Source organism: Scyliorhinus torazame, chromosome 1 (genome assembly GCF_047496885.1).
Source record: "Scyliorhinus torazame isolate Kashiwa2021f chromosome 1, sScyTor2.1, whole genome shotgun sequence".
In the NCBI taxonomy this organism is placed as follows: Eukaryota; Metazoa; Chordata; class Chondrichthyes; order Carcharhiniformes; family Scyliorhinidae; genus Scyliorhinus; species Scyliorhinus torazame.
The window spans coordinates 172771205-172795264 of NC_092707.1; the positions used below are offsets into that span (position 1 = coordinate 172771205).

The following is a 24060-nucleotide window of genomic DNA, read 5'->3' on the forward strand; positions in this document are numbered from 1 at the left end:
CCCCGTCCAGTCATGAGTGATTTGGATCCCCAGGTAGCAGAATTTGTGCTGGGCCTGTTTAAACGGCTGTCCCACCAGTGTTGTCCCTTTCCCCTTGCTGGTTCACCAGGAAAATCTCACTATTGCTCATGTTGAATTTGTAGCCCGAGAAGACACCAAACTTTTTCAGGAGTCTGATGATTCTTTCCATGCTGCTTTGTGGGTCCGAGATGTAGAGGAGCAGGTCATCCGCATAGAGCGAGACTCTGTACTCTCTGTCTCTTCTTTGGATCCCCCTCCAGTTCTTTGCTGTTCTGAGAGCGATCCCGAATGGTTCGATTGCTAGGGCGAAGAGCAGCGGCGACAGCGGGCATCCCTGCCTGGTGCCCCTGTGCAGCTGGAAGTACTGGGAGCTGGTGTTGTTTGTCCGTACGCTTGCCATGGGAGCATTGTACAGGAGTTTCCCCTATGAGGTGAAACATTTTTCGAGCCCGAACCGCTCCAGCACCTTTAAGGTACTTCCACTCGACTCTGTCGAAGGCTTTTTCTGCGTCCAGGGAGACATATCACCTCAGGTGCTCTGTCCCCAGATGGGGGTCATGATCACATTCAGCGGGCGCCTGATGTTCGATGTTAGCTGTCTACCTTTGACAAAGCTCGTTCGATCCTCTGCGACCACCTCTGGTACGCAGTCTTCTAGCCTTTCGGCTAGGATCTTGGCCAATATTTTGGCGTCTACATTCAGTAACAAGATGGGTCTGTATGTATCAATCACATTCATATGGGTCTTTGTCTTTCTTAGGTATTCGCGAGTTTGAAGCTTGTGCTAGTGCAGGTGGCAGTGTGCCCCTCGCCAGCGAGTGTGTGAACATCTCCTGCAGGTGCGGGGCCAGTGCTGTCGCGAATGATTTGTAGAAGTCCGCCAGGAACCCGTCTGGTCCCGGCGCCTTGCCCGAAAGCATGGAGTTTATACTCTCCATGACCTCTCCCAGTTCTAGTGGTGCTCTTAGGCCCCGTTTTCTGTCCTCCCCCACGACTGGCATGTCCAGCCCATTGATGAACTGTTTCATCCCCGAGTCCCCTGGTGGGGTCTCTGAGGTGTACAGTCCCCGGTAAAAGTCCTTGAAGGTCTTGTTAACCTTGTCCTGGTCAGTTTCTAGCGTGCCTCTGTTGTCCCTAATTTGTGCAATCTCTCAGCTGGTGCGCCAACAGGCGGCTGGCTTTGGCCCCATGTTCGTATGGGGTCAGCCACATTACTGTACTGTAGCTTTGGAGTTGCAAATAAACCTGATGATTAAGGACACCAGATTTCCTTTCCAGAAGGATGTAAGTGAACCATTTGGGTTTTCACAGCATTCTAGTAGTTACATGTCACCATAATCAGTACCATTCTTTGTTCAAGATTTATTTAATTAACTGAATTTTAATTATTTTCCTTGTCACCACAGAAGCAATTGACTTTGAATAGGTTTGTGTTCTGATATCCTAAGGCACATTAAAGAGTAAAAGAATATCCATATGTTGTTTTTTTCATGACATGCAAATTAGGTTTGTGATGGACACTTGTGATGGCGTTACTCTTATTTATAATAGTCCATTAGGCTGGAGATCCTAACCAAACTACACATTGGGAAAACCATTTTAATTCAAGCTTTGAGACCAGCATGTGACATGAAGACCGATGTCATTTGGGCATTGTGTTCCAGTTTTCAATAATTCACTAAACATACTCCTACAACATTTAATCTGAGGGATGCTGCAAGTTTGACCTCTGAGGAAATTTTATACCAAGTATAAGTCTTAGCCAGTTTCCTGACTTCAGTACTGACCACTTGCATTGGACAATTTCTACTATGTTGACTTGCCAATTTGTTCCTTATTTGCTTGTCCTATGATTGTGTTGAATCCCAAATTTCTTTATCCGTCAGTTTGGCCTCAATAAAAGTCGAGATGGATTTGCAAGTATAACATTAGTTATTTTATTCAGCTTGCAAGCTACCTAGTCCACAGTGATACAGATAACATGTTGCTCTCTGCAGCCCCGGGAACTAAGTGAATGTCCCAGACAAAGAGATCAGTACTGATACATTCAAATGGCATCAAGTTTCACATACTCGACACCCATAGGTCATCCTATGTCCCTCCTGACTTGTTTGATCTATTCTGATTGGCTCACTTCCAATCCCTTTCTCCGGCCCCTATCAATTCAGCATCACTCTCATAGACACACCTCTTCCTGCTTTTTTCCATGCGGTCTAAAATCCTTTGTCTCTACTTGCCAGAATCAAAGTGGCTTATTTCTACATTACATTAACTAATATCTCTAAAGTAACTATTTTATATCACATTCGTCAATTGTGTGGAAATGAACCAAATAATTTTGTAATTGTAACAGTTGAGTATGTGTCTTGGTCTCCTGGGAAGTATATTTTGAATGATGCTCAGGTCAAGTGTTTGGATTTTGCAGAGGCGGATGTACACTTTATGGGGCCCCGCACCACCGCCGCTCCACAACGCAAAAGCGCAGCCTCAAATTTCCCACTCAAACTCTTACTCCGACCCAGCCCTCACACACAAACCCTCCCTGCCACTCTTTCCCCCGCCCCCAACATATTTTCCTCCCATCCCCACTCCTCACGCTCCCTTGCTCACCTGGGGTCTTCAAGGCAGCCTCCTGCCACACTCGTTGTTTCCTCATGCTGGTAAGGCTTGATTCGGTGCCTCGCTATTGCTGGCTGGCCTGCACTCTGCACTGGCTGGATCCACTCGCCTCCCCTTGCTGCTCCATAGCTGCTGACTGGCTATCCTGCCTTGACCCATGACTTTCCATCAGCACCTTGCCTCACTGTTGTTGGCTGAGGAGGACATGGCTGCTATGCCCTCCTCAGCCCCGCGGGTCAAGTCGCCCCTTGCCTGCTCCTCTTGGTTGCTCAGTGGCTGCTGACCCTGACCGGCTGGCTCACCACCTCGTGGCATTTTCCCGGCCCTCGCTGTTGCTAGCTGGCCTACCTCCTCAGCCCTGGTTGAGACACCTCTCACCTGCTCCCCTTGCTGCGGGCTCATCGTGGCCCGTGGTTTTCGCCAGGCACCCCCCCCCCTCGCCTGCACCCCTTCTGCTCAACAGCTGCTGACTGGCTGGCTCACCTTGGCTCGTGCTTTTTGCCTTGTACCTTGCCTCGCATTTGCTCGCTGGTCTGTCCTCTGCAGCCCTGATCAGGTCATCCTTCGCCTGCTGTCCTTGCTGCTTCACGGCTGCTGACCAACTGGATCTCCTCCGCTTGTAGCTTTTGCCTGGCGCCTTACGTATTGGCTCATTGCTGGCTGGCCTGCCCTCCTTGGTCCTAGCTAGGTCAAGTCGCCTCTCGCCTGCTCCCTTCGCTACTTGATGGCTGCTGACCGGCTGGTTCACCTTGGCTCGTGGTTTTCACCTGGCGCCTCGCCTCACTGTTGCTGGCTGACCTGCCCTCGGAGCAAGTTGTCGGATTTTGATCCAATGATATTGAAGGAATGACTATATAGTTTCAGATCAACCTGGTGTGGGATTTGGAAGAGAGCTTGCAGGTGGTGGTCTTCCTCTGATCTGCTGTCCTTGTCCATCTAGGTAATAGAGGTCGGAGGCTTAACAGGAGAATTGATGAGTTGCTGCAGTGCATCATGTGTATGGTGTACACTGTTGCCACTGTGCACTGGTGCTGGATTGGGTGCCGATCAAATGAGCTGCTTCATTTTGGATGGTGTCGATTCTTCAGTGTCATTCAGCACTCATCCAGACAAGAAAGTATTCCATCATACTCTCGCTTTGTGCCTTGTGTGAGATGGGCAGGCTTTGGGGCTTCAAGAAGTGAGCCACTCCCTGTGGAATTCCCAAGAGCCTCTGACCTGCTCTGATAGCCATTTGGCTGGTCCAGTTAGATTCCTGGTCAATGGTAACTCAGAATGTTGATGGTGGGGGTTCAACGAAGGTAATGCTGTTGAATGTCAAGGGGGGAATTAGATTATTTTCTTTTGGCTCACCTTTTACTCTGTCAAATGCTACAATGACATTAAGGACAGTGACTCTCATCTCCCCTCTGGAATTCCGTCTATGGTTGGACCAAGGCTGCAGTGAGTTATTTTTATTAAATAAACTTAGAGTACCCAATTCTTTTTTTCCAATTAAGGGGAAATTTAGCATGGCCAATCCACCTACCCTGCACATCTTTGGGCTGTGGAGGTGAGACCCCCGCAGACACTGGGAGAATGTGCAAACTCCCCACGGCAGTGACCTGGGGCTGGGATCGAACCTGGGTCCTCAGCGCCATGACGTAGCAGTGCTAGCCACCGTGCCGCCCGGCTGTAATGAGATCTGGAGCTGAGTGACCCTGGCAGAACTCAAACTGAGCATTAGTGGGCAGTTACTAATGAAAACAGAAAATGCTGGAAATATTCAGCAAACCAACCAGCGTGCTGTGTAGCAAACATTTTAAGTGGTAATTCTGTTTTTCACCATAGGTGCTCCATGGCCTGAGTATCAGGAGCTGCCTGACCTGAGAATTTCCAACTTCTTTATATTTTTATTTCACATTTCCCAGCATCTGCAGTATATTGCTTTGGTATGGTGAACAGTTTATTACTAGGTAAGTGCTGCGGCTGCTTCATAGCGCTATCAGCATTTCTGTTGCTCGAGTGTAAACTGATGGGGAAGTAATGGATTGTTTTGGATTTGTCCTGCTTTTTATGGTCAAGACATGCCTGGGTAATTTCATGTTGTCGGGTAGATGCCAGTGCAATAGCTGTGTTCTTAACAGTTTGGTTAACAGCTGGTTCTGGAGCACGTCTTCAGTGTGACAGCCAGGATGTTGTCAGGGCAATAGCTTTTTAAAAAAAATATTTTTATTGGGATTTTAAGATTTCGTAAAATGATTTGTAGAAATAATGAAACAAAACAATGCCATAGGGAAATATATTAACAAAAAAACTAGGCAACATTTGTTGCATATACACCTGTAAAAATGGTTGCCGCTTTACCCGTGACCAAGGTTTGCGTGCTCACATTCTGTTATTTACATTCATATTTACAGTCTATGTCAGAACTCTTTGCTTTCTTTATATGTGCACTCGTTCTGATAGAGGGAGTCCTGATCCCCTATTGTATTCTTGAGGGAGGTTAGGAAATTCCGCCTCGGTGTTCCATGTGTGGTGTGGTGGGGTGGGAACAGATTCTCAGAGGTTCGTCATGAGCTTTCGAGTGGCGTGAAACTTCCCCTCTGACCCCCGATCCAGAAGTTCACCTTTTTTGATTTCAGCGACTCGGCCAGGTTGGAGAGCCACTCCGAGGCCCGAAGTGGCGCTGCCGACTTTCAGCCTATCAGACCTGCCTGGTGATCAGTGAGGTAAAGGGCAGAACTATCTGAACTTGTTTTGGGTCACTTCAAACAGTAGTCTTTCCGCCTCCACTCCTCCCTCTCGGTGGTTAACTGGGAAGACTTTTCTCTTCTCTTCCCCAGGTTGAATTTGGAACCGGAGAAGGTACCAAGCTCCCTGAGGAGTCCTGTTATCTTTCCCAGGCTGGCCAGGGGGTTTGAAATGTAGAGGAGCATAGTGTGGAACTGTGCGTTCCCTGCCCCCTCTCTGAATGCCCATCCACTACTCTGCTGATCTAAGGGCGATGGTCAGTGGCTTGATTGCCAGTGCGAACAGAAGCAGTGATAACAAGTATCCCTGCCTCATTTCCCAATGCAGCCGAAAGTACTCGGCGCTGGTGGCATTCATTCATGCGTTCGCCAGAGGAGTGCGTTACAGGAGTTTCACCCACGTGATGACCCCTGTTCCAATCCCAAATCGTTCAGGCCCTCCATGACGTACCTCCATTCTATACAATCAAAGGCCTTTTCAGCATCCAGGAAGACAATCGTGTCTGGTGTCCTCTCCCCGGATGGGGTCATTATTACATTTAGCAGGTGTCTGATGTGCTGTTAGCTGTCTGCCCTGGACAACCCGGTCTGATCTTCCATGATCTCTTCTGGCATGCAGATCTCCAGGCGTCTCGCCAAAGCTTTCATCAGAATTTTCACATTGTGTTTAAGAGAGAGATTGGTCTGTATGATCGACACTCTGTCGGGTCTTTGTCCTTTTTGTGAATCAGTGAGACCGAGGCCTAGGCCAGCATGGGCGGCAGGCCCTCTTCGACAGTGAATTGTTGAACATCTCCCTCAAGTGCAGGCCAGTGCTGCTGCAAATGTCTTGTAAAAGTCTAGCGGAACCCATCCTGTCTTGGCGCTTTTCCTGACTGCATGGAATGAATACATTCCACAATTTCGCCCAGCCTCAGTGGTGCTCCAGCCACTGTTTTCTGCCCTCCCCGCCCCTATTTCCTTTCCTCCGCCGCCACCAGTATGTCTAGTCTGCCAAGGAATTGCTTCATCTCCAAGACCCACTCCGGGGGTTCGGAGGTATACAGGCCTCAGTAAAAGTTGCAACTACCTTGTTCACCTCGTTTGGGTCTACCACCATCCTACCATTTCTGTTCCTAACTTGCGCTATCTATTCTACAGCATGCACTGGCCTCATCACCATGTTCGTTCTCTTTTCCCCCCCCCCCATGCCTGGTGGAGCTGGTGGACTGCCTTCCCTGTGGAGAGCAGATCAAATTCCACCTGCAGCTTTTCTCTCTGCCAAGAGTTCCATTGTTGGGGTCATGGAGTTCTGCCGATCTTCTCCAGTATGGAGTCTTTTTTTTTCATTTACAGGATGTGGGCATCGCTGGTTAGGCCAGCATTTATTGCCCATCCCTAGTTACCCTTCAGAAGGTGGTGGTGAGTTGCCTTCTTGAACCGCTGCAGTCCTTGAGGTGTAGGTATAATCACTATGCTGTTAGGGAGAGTGTTCCAGGATGTTGCCACAGTGCAGGAATGACGATATATTTCCAAGTCAGGGTGGTGAGTGACTTGGAGGGGAACCTCCAGGTGGTGGGGTTGGAAGGTGCTGCTCTTGTCCTTCTTGATGGTCGTGGTCGTGGGGTTGGAAGGTGTTGTCTAAGGAACATTGGTAAGTTCCTGCAGTGCATCCTGTAGATGGTACACATGGCTGCCACTGTTCGTCAGTGGTGGAAGGTTTGAATGTTTGTGTGAGGGGGAGGGCAATCAAGCGGACTACTTTGTCCTGGATGGTGTTGAGCTTCTTGAATGTTGTAGGAGCTACACTAATCCAGGCAAGTGGAGAGTATTCCATTACACTCCTGACTTGTAGATGGCGGACATGCTTTGGGAGGTCTGGAGGTGAGTTACTTGCCGTAGGATTCCTCGTCTTTGACCTGCCCTGGTAGCCACAGCATTAAAATGGCTAGTCCAGTTCAGTTTCTGGTAAATGGTAACCCTCAGGATGTTGATTGTGGGGGATTCAGCAATGGTAATACCATTGAATGTGAATGGGCGATGGTTAGATCATCTCTTTTAGGAGATGGCCTGGTACTTGTGCGGCGCGAATGTAACTTGCCACTTGTCAGCCCAAGCCTGGATTGGCCAGGTCTTGCTGCATGTGGACATGGGCTGCTTAATTATCTAAAGAGTTGCAAATGGTGCTGAATATTGTGCAATCATTTGCAAACCTCCCCACTTCTGACCTTATCATGGAAGGGAAGTCATTGATGAAACAGCTGAAGGTGGTTGAGTCTAGGACACTACCATGAGGAACTCCTGCATAGTGATGTCCTGGAGTTGATGACTGACCTCCAACCACCACAACCATCTTCCTTTGGGCAAGGTATGGCTCCAACCAGCGGAGTTTTTACCCTGATTCCCATTGACTCCAGTTTAGCTAGGGCTCCTTGATGCCATATTCGGTCAAATGCTAAATTGATGTCAAGGGCAGTTACTCTCACCTCACCTCTGGCATTCAGCTGTTTTGTCCATGTTTGAACCAAGACTGTAATGAGGTCAGGAGCTGAGTGACCCTGGCAACATCCAAACTGAGCGTCCGTGAGCACGTTATTGCTGAGTAAGTGTCGCTTGATAGCACTGTTGATGACTCTTGCCATCACTTTGCTGATGATGGCGAGTAGACTGATAGGGCGGGAATTGGCCGGGTTGGATTTGTCCTGTTTTATGCGTATAGGACATACCTGGGCAACTTTCCACATTGCCGGGTCGATGCCAGTGTTGTAGCTATACAGGAACAGCTTGACTAGGGGTGCAACACGTCTGGAGCACAAATTGTTAAAATATATTTTATTACAAATATGCATCAAAACAGGTTACAGCAAATAAACGCCCCAGGAAACATACTTCCCAACAATCAACGATACAGTCTGTACAAATTTTCCCCCTTTTTCACCCTTCTCTTCTCTCCAACCCCCTGTGACGAACAGCTCCCTCAAGCACGGTCACCAACATTCCCCACCTTTTCTCAAACCCCCCTCCCTGCTGAGCCCCTTAACTCGTACTTTATCTTCTCTAACCACAGGAAGTCGTACAGGTCACCCAACCAAGCCGCTACCCCCGGTGGCGATGCCGACTGTCACTCCAAAATTCACCGCCGTGCAATCAGAGAAGCGAAGCCCACCACATCGGCCTTCCTCCTCTCCATGAGCTCCGGTTTCTCTGAAACCCCAAATATCGCTACCAAACGGTCCGGGTCCACCTCCACCTCCTCCACTATCCTGGCTAAGACCGCGAACATTCCTGCCCAGAATCTTCCCAATTTTCCGCAACCCCAAAACATGTAGCCTTCAGTACTATTGCTGGGATATTGTCAGGGCCATAGCAGTTGCATTATCCAGTGCCTTCAGCCATTTCTTGATATCACGTGGAGTGAATCGTATTGGCTGAAGACTGACCTCTGTGATGCTGGGGACTTCTGGAGGACACCGAGATGGATCATCTACTTGGCATTTCTGGCTAAAGCTTGTTGCGAATGCCTCGGCCTTGTTTTTTGCACATATGTGCTGGGCTCCTCCATCATTGAGGGTGGGGATATTTGTGCAGCCTCCTCCTCCAGTGAGTTGTTTACTTACCCACCACCATTCACGGCTGGATGTGGCAGGACTACAGAGCTTCGATCTGATGCGCTTGTTGTGGAATCGGTTAGCTCTGTCTATTACTTGCTGCTTGTGCAAATCCTGTGTTGTAGCTTCACCAGGTTGACACCTCATTTTTCGATATGCCTGATGTTGCTCCTGGCATGCTCTCCTGAACTCTTCATTGAACCATGGTTGATCCTCTGGCTTGGTGGTTATGGTAGAGTGGGGGATATGCCAGGCCATGATGTTGCAGATTGTGATTGAATACAATTCTGCTGCTGCTGATGGCCCACAGCGCCTCCTGGATGCCCAGTCTTGTTGCTAGATCTGCTCGAAGTCGATCTCATTCAGCACGGTGGGAGTGCCACACAAGATGAAGGGTATCCTCAATGTGAAGGCGGGACTTTGTGTCCACAAGGACTGTACGGTGGTCACTTCTACCGATACTGTCATGGTCAGATGCATCTGCAGCAGGCAGATGGATGAGGTCCAGTTCGATTCCCGCTTGGGTCACTGTGCGGAGTCTGCACGTTCTCCCCGTGTCTGAGTGGGTTTCTCCAGATGCTCCGGTTTCCTCCCACAAGTCCCGAAAGAGTGCTAGTTAGGTGAATTGGACATTCTGAATTCTCCCTCTGTGTATCCAAACAGGTGCCACAATGTGGCGACTAGGATATTTTCACAGTAACCTCATTGCAGTGTTAATGTGAGCCTACTTGTGACAATATTAAAGATTATTATTCAGTGTGTTTTTCCCTCTTGTTGATTCCCTCACCACCTGCTGCAGTCCAGCCGAGCAGCTATGTCCTTTAGGACCTGGCCAGCTCGGTCTGTGGTGAGACTTGGCGAGGGACATTGAAGTCCCCCACCCAGAGTATATCCTTGCCACCCTTGGTGCTTCCTCCAAGTGGTGTTCAACTTGTAGGAGTACTGATTCATTAGCTGATGGTGGCCGGTATGTGGTAATCAGCAGGAGGTTTCCTTGCCCATGTTTAACCTGAAGCCATGAGGCAATACCACTATGCCACTGCCTCCCAACAGGGAGGCGGTGGCATAATGGTATTTTCGCTGAACTAGTAATCCAGAGACTCCGGATAATGATCTGGGGGACCTGGGTTCGAATCCCACCATGATAGGTGATGGAATTTAAAACTCAATTTTAAAAAATTTTAAAAATAAAAAATACCTGGAATGAAAAGTCTAATGACCATGAAACCATTACCGATTTTTGCAAAAACCCATATGGTTCACTAATGTCTTTTAGGGAAAGAAACCTGCCATTCTTACCTGGTCTGGCCTACATGTGACTCCAGACCCACAACATTGTGGTTAACTCTGAAGCGGCCTGGCAAGCCACTCCGTTGTATTCAACTGCTGGTCTATACGCTATGACTATGTGTGCGTTCCCCACACATGCAACCATCCGTCCCTGAGGGCCCCAATGCTTCCCGTACCAGCCTCCCAGAACAGGTGCCGGAATGTGGCGACTAGGGGCTTTTCACAGTAACTTCATTTGAAGCCTACTTGTGACAATAAGCCATTTTCGTTTTTCATTTCACTGACGGTGAAGACCTATGCTGTTCGACCATCTCCACTTTGTTGCTAAGGAGTCATTTGATCTTTCGACCTTGTAAGATTACTAATAAAATAGAATCTAATTACACCACTTGTATGAAATAATTATGTTGAATAATATCATTCACCGAGGCAGAAGAATATTGTCTTCTATTTCATCTGGATTACAAGTATTAAGGGCTAGATTCTCGGTTTCTGAGACTTAAGTGCTGACGCCATTGTGAAAACTGTGGACTTTTACGACGGCAAAAGGTGCAACGATTCAGCAACTCTAAAGAGGCTAGCACCGTCGTCACGTGAAACGCAACTGGCTTGAAGCAAAACGGCGCAGGATTCGCAAGGTCCGTGATTGCCGCACATTAGGCTCATGCGCTGCAGCCGCACTTAAGCGATTCCCCCACCCGCACACAGACAGTCCTAGCCAGCAAGAGGCTGCAAGGAGAGCAGTGCTGTGGTTCCGTGACGCTGAGCTGGAGTCCCTCCTGGACACAATGGAGGAGAGGCAGATGATCCTGTACCCCGGCCCGGGAAGAAAGTTGTCAAGCACCGCCCTGGGCGCAGGTGGTAGACACGGTCAGCGCTGTTGACGAAGTTGTCCGTACTGGCATCCAGTGCAGGAAGAAACTGCACAACCTCAGGGCAGCCAGGGTGAGTAGGCAGCGCTGTGCCCACGGCACAAACCCTCCCACACACATGTAACCGGAGCACCAATCTGCCCCACATGCCTGAACTCATGCCAGTCACTATGGCTGGGTGCTCTGGCTACTGATGCCATCATCTACCCAAACCCTGGGCTGCATGCACCGGACTGTCTAACAGTGTCGTTAAAGGCCGTGCACGACCGCCGAGAGTGGGAGAAGACCGGCGGGGGACCACCAGACCGGTGTGTGTCCCCACCGTGCCAGAGTGGAGGGCACTTGACGTGGTCGGTGGCCTGGAGGAGAGGGAGGTTGCCGACGTGGAGGCCGGTGGCAGGCGAGGAGTGAGACCCCCTGCCTAGTAGTGGATACTCATGACACGTGTGCCCCCCCCCTCCCACCCCCATCCGGCTCTCTAAACATACATGCCGTCTTGTGTCTTACAGGACCTGCCGGAGAGGGACCCAGTCCATCTGGGGGCCCCCCAGCCAGTGCCAGAGCCGGTGCCCCCCAGATTGCAGAGCACTGACAGAGCAGCCAGAAAACCAACCCTCTGCCCGAGACCTTGGAGACCATGGAGTTCGGGTCAGAGGAGGACACAGACTTTCTGTCTCAGCTGTCTCCAACACCCTCCGCCATCTCAGAGAACATCACCTTGGTTGGTCGCATTAGTGAGGCTGCTCCTGGAACGCATTCTGGTGCGCACCACACATCGCATCCGGTATAGCAGGTGGAGGTAGGAGTAGCCTAGGGCTGGACGGTCGGAGGGCAGCCCAGCTGTGGCACAGACGGGTCCCGGGATCCTGGAATATCCAGAGCCACCCACAGTGGAGATGCAGGCAGAGACCCAGAGACTACGGGAGTGGATGACGGCCAGAATCCAGCACCTGTGGGCGCAGGTGGAGGAGTCCATCCGCATGCAGGCTGAGGCCCAGGGCAGGGCTGCCCTCTCGCAGGCAGCCATGTGCCAGGGCCACCTGGACATCGCAGCGGTACTCCTCAGCATGGCCCAGTCATAGCAGGCCATTGCTGAGAGCATCGGCGGCATTGCCCAGCGGCTGGCCGGCGTGGCACAGACTCCGAAGGATGTGGCCCACGCCCAGAAGGACGTGGCCCACTCCCGAGGGATGCGGCCCAGTCACTGGCTGATGTGGCGCAGACCCTCAGTGTGGTGGCACAGTCGCAGCATGATGTGGTGCAGTCCCAGATGGAGATGGGCCACTCCCTGTGCTCTATGGCCACGAACATGCAGATCCTTGCCAAGACCAGAACTCTGCCCATCGCGACCGCCGCAGCCAGAACTCTGCCCACCGCGACCGGCCGATGTCCAAGCCAGCAGCCCGCAGTCACCCCACGCCACTCCCTGCCTCCTCGCTCTCGCTTAGCAGCCAGGATGCCAGTTTCACGATTTTAAAACCACAATAGAAACACGCCGTCGGGAAATTGGCCTATCCGAGGCGGTGAATCGCGGAGGCCCGGAGAATCTGGCGTCAGGCCCACTAATGATATGCCTACTGTACTTTCAGGCCACGTGGTGAGCGGCGTGTTTACGTCATTTTTGGGGCGGCCGGAGAATCCCGATTTCCACCTGATTTTATTCTCCAGTTGATCGCGTTTCCCGATTTTGATGTCGGGTAACGGAGAATCCAGCCCTAAGTCTTTCCCCAAATGTGAGTTTACTGTTCCTATGTGGTGCAACATGCAGAACATGCTAGTGAGGACTGAGACAGTCATCAAACTTAGTTGTTGTCTGCACAGTGTTCGAAAGAGCTAATAATTTCCTGTCAAATTAACAATATTTCATGATGCTGTTAAAGTAAAATTTGAACTCCAATCATGGTGGAATCATATCGGGATATATGCTCTGGCTACTGATGCCATCATCTACCCAAACCCTGGGCTGCATGCACCGGACTGTCTAACAGTGTCGTTAAAGGCCATGCACGACCGCCGAGAGTGGGAGAAGACCGGAGGGGGACCACCAGACCGGTGTGTCCCCCCCACCGTGCCAGAGTGGAGGGCACTTGACGTGGTCGGTGGCCTGGAGGAGAGGGAGGTTGCCGACGTGGAGCAACCGGGAGCGCAGAAACTAACAGCATTATGCAGTTGCTGTTCTGAATATTAATGAAACATGCTGCATATATATAGGAAAATATTTGTAATCACATGCTAACAATGGGTGTTCTCATTTTATTCAGACCTTTCTGTGATTCGTGAATTTTGAAAGCAGAAAAAAAATCACGTGTGATTGTGGGGAAGATGGTGGGTGTGGGAAGGAAGGCATAAGGGTGGAAAGAAGGCATAGACCCAGAAATGGGAGAAGCACCAGAGCCCATGATCTCTCTACCTGGCCCTGATGGCAGGCCATGGGATTGAATATAATTCTGCTGCTTATGATGACCCATTGATTGTTTGTTTCATGGATGCTCGGTTTTGCGCTGCCAGCTTTGTTCTGAATCCATCCCATTTAGCACTATGGTCATGTCACATAATATCATGGAGGTGTCCTCAATGTAAAGATGGGAATTGGTCTCCACAAGGACAGGGTGCCTTTGTCACCCCCACAAATAATGTCATAGAAATACACATCTGCAACAAATAGGCTGGTGAGGATTAGGTAAAGTAGCTTTTTCTCTCTGTTCTCTCACCAATTGCCATAGGCTTAGTCTGGCAGATATGTCATTCAAGGCTCGGTCAGTGGTGCTACCAAACCACTCTTTGTGTTGGACATTGAAATTCCCCACCCAGATTCTGTTCTGTGCCCTTGCTATCCTTGGTGGTGCTTCTGTCTTTTTACAGCAACAGGAATCATCAGCTGTGGTAGGGCTGACGGTAGTAATCACTAAGTAGAAGGTTCTGGGCAAACTGAAAGGTCTGTAGGTGGATAAATCACCTGGACCAGTTGGAGACCAGTTGGACTACACCCCAGGGTTCTAAAAGAGATAGCTGAGGGGATTGTGGAGGCATTGGTGGTGATTTTTCATGAATCACTGGAGGCAGGAAAGCTCCCACAGGACTGGAAAGTGGCTAATGTAACACCGCTGTTTAAGAAGGGAGGGAGGCAGAAGACAGGGAATTATAGGCCAGTTAGCCTGACTTCAGTCATTGGTAAGATTTTAGAGTCCATTATTAAAGATGAAATTGCGGAGTACTTGGAAGTGCATGGTAAAATAGGACTGAGTCAGCACGGCTTTGTCAAGGGGAGATCATGTCTGACAAATCTGTTAGAGTTCTTTGAGGAAATAACAAGGAAGTTAGACAAAGGAGAACCAGTGGATGTGATTTGTTTAGATTTCCAGAAGGCCTTTGACAAGGTGCCGCATACGAGACTGTTAAATAAGTTAAAAGCCCATGGTATTAAGGGTAAAGTTCTGGCATGGATAGAGGATCGGCTGATTGGCCAAAAAGCAGAGAGTGGAGATAAAGGGGTCTTTTTCAGGATGGCAGCCGGTGACTAGTGGTGTGCCTCAGGGGTCTGTGCTGGGACCACAACTTTTCACACTATACATTAATGATCTGGAAGAAGGAACTGAAGGCACTGTTGCTAACTTTTCAGAAGATACAAAGTTCTGTAGAGGGCCAGGTAGTATTGAGGAAACAGGCGAGCTGCAAAAGGACTTTGACAGTCTAGGAGAGGGCAAAGAAGTGGCAGATGGAATACAATGTAGAAAAGTGTGATGTTATGTACTTTGGAAGGAGGAATGAAGACATAGACTATTTTCTAAATGGGGAAATGCTGAGGAAATCAGAAGCACAAAGCGACTTGGGAGTCCTTGTTCACGATTCTCTTAAGGTTAACGTGCAGGTTCAGTCAGCAGTTAGGAAGGCTAATATAATGTTAGCATTCATGTCGAGAGGACTAGAATACAAGATCAGGGATGTACTTCTGAAGCTATATAAGGCTCTGGTCAGACCCCATTTGGAGTATTGTGAGCAGTTTGGGCCTCGTATCTAAGGAAGGATGTGCTGGCCTTGGAAAGAGTCCAGAGGAGGTTCTCAAGAATGATCCCTGGAATGAAGAGCTTGTCGTTTGAGGAACGGTTGAGGACTCTGTGTCTGTACTTGTTGGAGTTTAGAAGGATGAGGGGGGATCTTATTGGAACTTACAGGATACCGTGAGGCCTGGATAGAGTGGACGTGGAGAATTCCATTCATGGGGAAAAACTAGAAGCAGTGGAGACAACCTTAGACGAAAGGGACGATCCTTTAAAACAGATATGAAGAGGAATTTCTTCAGCCAGAGGGTGGTGAATCTGTAGAACTCCATGCCGCAGAAGGCTGTGGAGGCCAAATCACTGAGTGTCTTTAAGACCGAGTTAGATAGGTTCTTGATTAATAAGGGGACCAGGGGTTATGGGAGAAAGCAGGAGAATGTAGATGAGAAAATATCAGCCATGATTGAATGGCAGAGCAGACTCGATGGGCCGAGTGGCCTAATTCTGCTCCTATGTCTTATGGTCTTATACTGGATCACAGATTACCAAAGTACTGGCTTGGTTTGTCCCAGTGGATACTATGGTTGCCTATCATGTTCTGAAGCTAGGAGGCAAAACTTTGCAAAGGTCACAAGTCATAATCGCAGCTCATTGACCGTGCTTAAAGGTGTTCATGCCAGGTGAAATGTTTTGTGGTGGTGATGTAGAGGGAAATCGCACACAAGATAGCTCCTGCCAGAGTCCTTGTTTTTTGGTTCTTTTAGCCCGGTTCTCGGGGGAAATATGTGGTCAGACCTGGCCCATCTAATAGTTCTTTATGAACGGATGTCAAAGACCACCAAAAAAAATGCTGGAAAGAAGGGTATGATGGTAGCTCTTCAGAGGAGACTGGGGAGGTGCAAAGCCCGTTGGGAGCAAAGATGGTAGAGGCAAGCTTATTGGATGGGCCCCACCTATTACAGTGGATAAGGTGATGAAGGTAATGGCAGTCAGGTTTGAAAGAATATTCGGCAAGCATTTTGAGACACTAAGGAGAGAGACGATGGAGGCCCTCAAAAGTCGGTGGAAGACATGCCAATAAGGGAGGCATTGGGAAAGACATTGGAGAGGCTTTGTCGCAACACATGAACAGATTGCCTCACCAGAAGCTGAGCTACCGGTGGTGGAGGAGGAATGAGGGCCTGAGGGCTAAGGCCGTGGATTTGGAGGACAGGTCAAGGAGACAGAACCTCAAGATCATGCAGTTGCTGGAGGGATCGAGGGCCCGAGGCTGACTGAGTACTTTGCCGTGATGGTTGCAAAGTTTATTTTGGGGGCGTAGGCTGGAAGAGGAGAAACAAATGTCTCCCACCCCACCTTGAGCTGGACAGGGCCCACCGAACCTTCTGGGCGAAGCCATGGGCAAATGAGCCACCAAGGCCGGTGACGGTGTGCCTTCACAGTTACCGGATTAAGGAGAGGGTCCTGAAATGGGCTGAAGAAAATCGGGTTGCAGTGGGAAGGCAACAGCATTTGGATCCACCAGGATGTCGTGGCAGAGCTGGAAAGAGGCCTGTGGCCTTTAACAAGGTGAAGTTGGTGCTGTACAAGAGCAGTATGCATTTCTGGTGTGGTGTACAGGGTGAAGCTGAGGGTAAAGCACAACTCTGAAGGTCATTTATTTTGAGATGGCAGAGGCTTTCGTTAAAGCATAGGGACTTGGACTGAACGGAGTAGGTTGGAATGGGGACACTTTTGGATGGGGATGGGACGGGATTGTTTGCAGACATTGTAAAGTTTTTGTATATATGTTTGGTCAACTGAGATTTGGGGATTCTGTATTGGTGGGTATATGTTTTTTATGGGGGGGGGCAAGAAGTTGGGGATAAGGATAAGTAATGCAAATAATATATGACCCAAAATGGAGAGTTGAGAAGTTACGGCTTTGATTTTGGGTTCTTTGTTCATTTGGTGTGGGCCCTGACGGGGGCTACTTCACTAGCAGGCAGAGTTCAGCAAGTGAATGGGAATGAGGTGGGGTGGTGAGGGGCTGTGGCTTGTGAGACCTGTCAGATAGGTTTCGATGAGCAGAGATTATGGGTTCAGCGAAGTAGCTGGGGACCCTCTGGGATAAGGGTAGAGAGTAGATTGCTGACTATGACCAAGGGTTTTGCTTTGTCTCATCTTAAGGATGGTGCTTGTGGCCATCTTGGACCCTGGTATTAGGGATTTGGAAGATGATGGGTTAATCTGGCAGCATGGTGGCGCAGTGGGTTAGCCCTGTTGCCTCACGGCGCCGAGGTACCAGGTTCGATCCCGGCTCTGGGTCACTGTTCGTGTGGAGTTTGCACATTCTCCCTGTGTTTGCGTGGGTTTCGCCCCCACAGCCCAAAGAGATGCAGGTTAGGTGGATTGGCCATACTAAATTGCCCCTTTAATTGGAAAAAATGAATTGGGTACTCTAAATTTTTTTTTAAATGATGGGTTAATCCTTTGCAATGGAAATGGCTAATCTGAGGAAGAGGGGAGGGATTGAGACACCTCCAATCAGACTAATCATGTGGAACGTAAGGGGGTTGGGAGGGCCCAGTGAAACGAGTAAGAGTTTTCTCTCATTTAAAGAATTTAGGGGCCGATGTGGTGCTTTTGCAGGCAATCAGCCTGTGGGTGAGGAATTAGACTAGGCTTCGGAAGGACATGGTGAGCCAGGTGTTCCAGGTGTAGCCTAAGCCAAAGTCGTTGGCCCCTTTGGGGTTAGCAAAGGTACTGATGGCATTTATGAAAGAGATGGGGGGGGGGGTGAATCCGTGGCAGTTTGTGCATCTTGGAACTAGGGAACTCTTTTTTTTCCGCCCAGTACATAAGGTATATTCGTGGATTAACCTTTTCGTGATTGGAAGTCTCTTTTGCCGGGGGTGAGGAAAGCGGAATACTCCACGATAGTTATCTCTGACCCTGCTCCATATCTGGCAGATTTGGCATAGAGGTGGTTCTGGTTCAGCATCCGATGTGGAGGCTGGATGAGCACGTACAGATGGGGAGGCAAGGGAGGAACACAAAGGTTGGTAGATTAAATCCTGGAGATAGATGGTAGATACTCAAGTGACCCAACCCTAGAGCTCCTAGCTAGCTGGAAGAAGCTGCAGATGCAGTTTGTCCTAGTATCCATAGATCAGGTAGTGCGCCAGTTGCGGTGCCCGGGGGGGGGGGGGGGGGGGGTGTGGTATGGATGAGTATGGGAGAAGACTAGTCGCTCTTGGCTTGTCAGTTGAGATGTTAAATAAATAGCCTCCCAAGAGATTATTCAGGTTTGAAACTCAGGTGGAGGGCTGGTGTCCGTGACAGACAAAGCCAACGAGGCGTTTGAAGCGTTCTACAAGAACCTTTTATAGGTTGGAGCCGCCTGGGGAGGGGTTGGGTATTATGGAGTTCCTGGAGGGCTTAGGTGTCCCAAGGTGGAAGAGGAAGGGTTGGAAGAGCCGTTGGGGGCAAAGGAGGTCTTGACGACTGTAGGGAGAATGCAGACGGATAAGGCCCAGGGCCGGGTGGATTCCTGATGAAATTTTAGAAGAGATTTGCAGGACAGTTGGAAATGTTTGAGGATTTGGTAACATGGGGTTCCCTACCCGAGACGCTGTTTCACTTCTGTTAAAGAAGGATAAGGACCTGGTGGAATGCGCATCATATTGCCCTACTTCTTTATTGAATGTAGATGATAAGATATTGGCCAAGTTGTTATCACTGAGGCTGGAGCAGTGTCTCCCTCAAGTTTAAGGGGAGGAGCAGATAGATTCTGTTAAAGGCCGGCAATTATCATCGAATGTGCAGCGGCTGTTAAATGTTGTGCTGTCCCCATCTTGAGGCCAGAACTGGAGATACTTGTTGCATTGGATGCTGAGAAGGCATTCCACAGGGTAGAATGAGGGTATTTGTTTGCGGTATTGGAAAAATTTGGGTTAAGGCCCACCTTTGTGTCTTGGGTGTGATTGTTGTACAATGCCCCGAAAGCCAGTGTCCACACAAATTACATGAGCTTGGGGTATTTTCAGTTAAACGGGAATGAGACAACAGGTGCACCATGTGTCCCCTCATGTTTGATTTGGCGATAGAGCCGTTGGCCATTGCCTTGAGGGTGTCAGGGAGGTGGAAGGCGATAATGAGGGTAGGGGTTGAGCATAGGGTGTCCCTGCATGCCGATGATCTCTTTCTGTCTGTAATGGACCAGATTCCTACATGGACAAAGAATGGGGCTGCTTAGGCGCTTTGGCTCTTTTTCAGAGTATAAGTTAAACCTGGAAAAAAGTGAGTGCTTCCCAGTTAATCCTCTGGGAAGGGTAGTCAATCTGGGGCCGCTGCCATTCTGGTTGGCTGGTACCAACTTTAGGTATCTGGGGGTTCAGGTGGCCTGGCATTGGGTCCAGTTCCGTAAAATGACTATGAGCTTGGTGGGTAGGGTCAGGACTATTTTTCAGAGCTTGGTGGGTAGGGTCAGGACTAATTTTCAGAGGTGGGGCAATCTTTTTTTGTCCTTGGCGGACAGAGTTCAGTCAATCCAAATGAACATTTTGCTGAGATCTTTGTTCTTGTTCCAGTGTTTACTGTTTTTTTTTCTTCCTAAATCCTTTTTGGGGGGGGGGGGGGGGTTGTTTAAAAATTGATCACGTCCTTTATATGGGCGGGCAGTCTATGAGGATTCGAAGGACAATCCTTTAGAGGGACAGAAGGTCGGGGCTTGGCACTGATGTACTATTATTGGCCAGTGAATGCGGAGAAGGTATTGGATTGGTGTATTGATCCAGGAGCCAAGGGGTCATCTGGAGGGTCTGGGCTGAGCGCATTAGCGATGGCCTCTCTCACCGGTGAAATATTTGGCCACTCTGCTGGTTGTCTCCACCTTGAAGATGTGGAGACTATTTCGGCAGCATTTTAAATTGGCCGATATCCAAGTTGGCTCCAACTTGTACGCATCATATGTTTAAGCCTGCAAGGTTGGATGCCATGTTCAAGTGGTGGGAGGGGAAAGGGTTGAAAGAATGTGGGATCTGTTCCTGGAGGGGTGGTTTGCCAGTTTACAGGAACTGACTGAGATGCTTGGGCTCTTGCGGTCTGACTCATTCAGAAATTTAAGTTTGCAATTTTGAAAAACCGATCTCCAGACATTTCCCGTGGTGCCGCCAGCCTCGTTAATCGAAAGGGTCCTTTCGTTTGCAAGGTTGGAGGAAAGGAGCACTTCTGGGACCGATGGATCGATTATGTTGGAGGACTTTGTATCGGTGGAGGGGGTTAAGGCCAAGTGGGAGGAGGAGTTTCGCTGGTGTTGGATGATTAGGTGTGGAGTGAGGCCCTGAGGAGGGTAAACCCCATGTCATTGTGTGTGAGGTTTGGCTTAATACAACTTGGAAGTGGTGTATAGGGCTCACCTGACTATGCACAAGATGAGTCGGTTTTTTGCAAGGGCGGGAACAAGTGTGAGCGCGTGTAAGGGCTCGGCCAATCCGTTCGTGTCCCAAGCTTGTGGATTTCTTGGTCTCCTTCTTAGCAGCATGTCAGCGATTCTGGAGCCCTGTCTCTTGGTGGGCAATTTTGGTGTGTCGGACTCGCCGGAGCTGCAGGTGGGTATGGGGACCGATGACCTGGCCTTCGCTGATTGCCTGGAAGCAGGTCGCCAGAGCTACGGACGGGCACGGGGGCCTTCGCTGATTGCCTAGAGGTGGGTGTTGATGGGGTGGAGGTCAGCTTCTCCACCCAGTGCCTCTGTTGCTGGGAGATCTGATGGAGTTCCTAGACCTAGAGAAAGTTAAATACAAGAGCGATTGAGGGGTGTTAACGAAGATGGCAGCTGTTCATTTTGTATTTCAAACAGCTTGCCACCGTTAGTTGAAAGGGGGAGGGGTAAGGCGTTCTTGGAGGGTTGGAGCTAGGGTCTGGGGGTGGTTGGTAAGAGGACTGTTGTTTTGATTTTTGGTTGTGTTGTTTTGTCTTTATTATGTATAAAATTAAAATAGTTGAATAAAAATATTTTTTTAAATACTCTGCTGTCCAGTCATCTGAAATCCTGCTAACTTTCCCTCTTGGCTTGTACAAGGAATAACCTGGATGAGCTGTTGAATGTTTGGCAATTTTAGAACCAGCCATTGGCAGAAGGATGGAGGGAAAATGAAAGTGAAAAATAAATCTATTCTCCCTCGGCTTTTAGTTTAGGATGTTGATGAGCGAAGCCCAACTGCGCACAAGGAACAGACCGCTCCGACTATCAATTACTGAACCTTGATTATGATATACTACTGCTTTATATACAAGAAACTCTGGTTTACTGGTCTACTGTTAAATGAACTGTACTACAGTAGGAATTAATTTCACCAAATCAACCATCATGACTTCTGATGCCTGCCATGACTATTTAAAACTTGGTTTTCCTTTTGCTATTTAACGCTACTTAATCTATTTTGCAGACCATTCTAGTGATACTAAATAGCAGAAAAAATGATTAAGAGAGCGGTTTCTCACTCTTTGGAGTATAATGCATGATGCTGGAAAATTTGAAGCAGGGAGAAATATTTCCTTTCCAAAAAGAGGGAGACTTTTGTTTCTAGCTTTTATTAAAATTTGAATAACACTGTCAAAATTTGATACATTTCAGATGTTTCAATTTGAATTATTATTTTTTTATTTTTATTTTTTGCAGGCCCTCCTGCTGCAACCAACTTGTTTCAGCCGCCTCGCAGGCCAGGTCTTGGCACCGTAGGGAAGCCTATTCGTCTGCTAGCCAACCACTTTCAGGTTCAAATCCCTAAAATTGATGTTTACCATTATGAAGTGGACATTAAACCCGAGAAACGGCCCCGCAGGGTTAACAGGTGAGAGAAGCCTCAGGTGCCAGTTACTTGGGATAACAAGAATCTATTCTTTAACGAAAGAGGATTTTTAAAAACCTGGGTTAGTAACTGAAATTTTGAAAAGCCTTTGTAATTTGGAACCTGGTGAGAAAAGCTGTTAGTTCATCCTTTTGTATATAAATTGCAGGGCTGTAGGGAGCACAATAAATGCAACTTACGTTGAACGATTGATTTGTTAACAGGGATTTCTCTATGCCGAGAACAACATATCAATAAACAATCACTAAGCTACTTGCCAGCAGTTTCTTTTTAAATACAAGTTTGTTCAAAAAGCGTCATATCCATTTTTTGCTTGAGATAGGGATGGGAATTATTTTTGTACAAAATGAGTGTAGTCCATGAAGAATTGCCTTTGCAAGTTGACCATTGCTGGTTTTTTCGGGGGTGGTGTGGGTAAGTTAGCAAGTTTTTTATCAGCTCAGTTTTCACTTGAAAACTTGTACTTGCAAGTAAGTCATTATTTTTGTTTTTCAAACCACAATTCATATATCCTATCTTTGTGCTACATCAGGAAACTGAAAAAGTAATATTGAATCCTTATGATGCAGAAAGAGGCAATTTGGCTTACTGCGTCTACACTGACCCTCTGAAACAGCCCCCTACCTAGGCCCATTCCCACGCTCTATCCTGGGAGCCTACCTAATCTGCACATCTTTGGACACCAAGGGGCAATTTTAGCCGGGCCAAACCACCTAACATGCCCATCTTTGGACTGTGGGAGCAAACTGGAGCGCCCAGAGGAAGCCCACAAAGACAAGGGGAGAACATACAAACTCCACACCAACAGTCACCCAAGGTTGGAATTGAACCTGGATTCCTGGTGCTGTGAGGCAACGATACTAACCACCGTGCCGCCCTATCTCTACCATATAACAATGAGTTCCAAATCTGTATATTTAGACACTGAAACTTCAAATCCTTCCAATGAATGCTTTATTTCTAGAGAAGTGGTTGACACCATGGTCCGGCACTTCAAGATGCAAATTTTTGGAGATCGGCAACCGGGTTATGACGGGAAAAGGAATATGTACACTGCAAATCCTTTACCAATTGGGCGGGAGAGGGTGAGTATGAGATTTCTGTTCAAACTGATCTTGCAGCTTTTGAACATGTTTGATGTACTTCAAGTTTTTGTGGTATTTTTAAATGTATAAGTTCCTAATCAAGTAACTCCCCACCTGACTCCAAAGCCTGTCCACCATCTACAAGGCTCAAGTCAGGACTGTGATAGACTATCTTCCACTGCGTGGATGAGTGTAGCTCCAAGAAAGATTGAGAAGATTGACACCATTCAGACACAGCCTGCATAATTGGCACCCCATCTGCCATCTCCGAGTGAGGTATAAATGTTTTTTTTTAAATATTTTTATTCTCCTTTTTCACATTTTCTCCTGCATTTACACCCATCAACAATAAACAATAATCAACAGATATGTCAATCCCCATAACAGTAACAACGCTCCCATCCTCCCACCAACCCCCAAACATCAGCCCGCATGTTTACATAACAAATGACAAGGAATCAGGGATTACCCATAGTCACCCTCAATATACACAGCCCATTCCCCCTCCCCAACTAATGTTCGATGTTATCCAGTTCTTGGAAGTGCATAATAAATAATGCCCATGACTTGTAGAACCCCTCCGAGCTTCCCCTCAGTTCGAACTTAACCTTCTCAAGGGTCAAGTATTCCAACAGGTCCCCCCGCCACGCCAGGGTACAGGGTGGAGAGGCTGCTCTCCGTCCCAGCAGGATCCGCCTTCGGGCGATCAATGAGACGAAGGCTGCAATATCTGCCTCCGCACCTCTTTCCAACCCTGGCTGGTCCGACACCCTGAATATGGCCTCCCGGGAACCCGGGTCCAGTTTCACACGCACCACCTTGGAAATTACCCTAAACACCTCCTTCCAGTACTCCCCTAGCTTTGGACAGGACCAAAACATATGAACGTGATTAGCTAGCCCCCCCCCCCCCCGCAACGCTCACACACACCCTCTACTCCTACAAAAAATCGGCTCATCCTCTCCCTCGTGAGGTGCACTCTATATACCACCTTCAGCTGTA

At 48.6% G+C, this 24060-nt stretch overlaps 1 protein-coding gene across 2 annotated transcripts in view; it reads left to right on the forward strand.

The window, feature by feature from the left end:
• The window catches only part of ago4 (argonaute RISC component 4), a 146956-nt gene that overhangs the window by 25468 nt on the left and 97428 nt on the right, over positions 1–24060 (forward strand). For both annotated transcript variants that reach the window (XM_072501152.1, XM_072501153.1), the window contains exons 2-3: positions 21784–21955; positions 22938–23058. In XM_072501152.1, coding sequence (XP_072357253.1) covers positions 21784–21955; positions 22938–23058 — 293 coding nt within the window. The remainder of the gene's footprint in view (positions 1–21783; positions 21956–22937; positions 23059–24060) is intronic.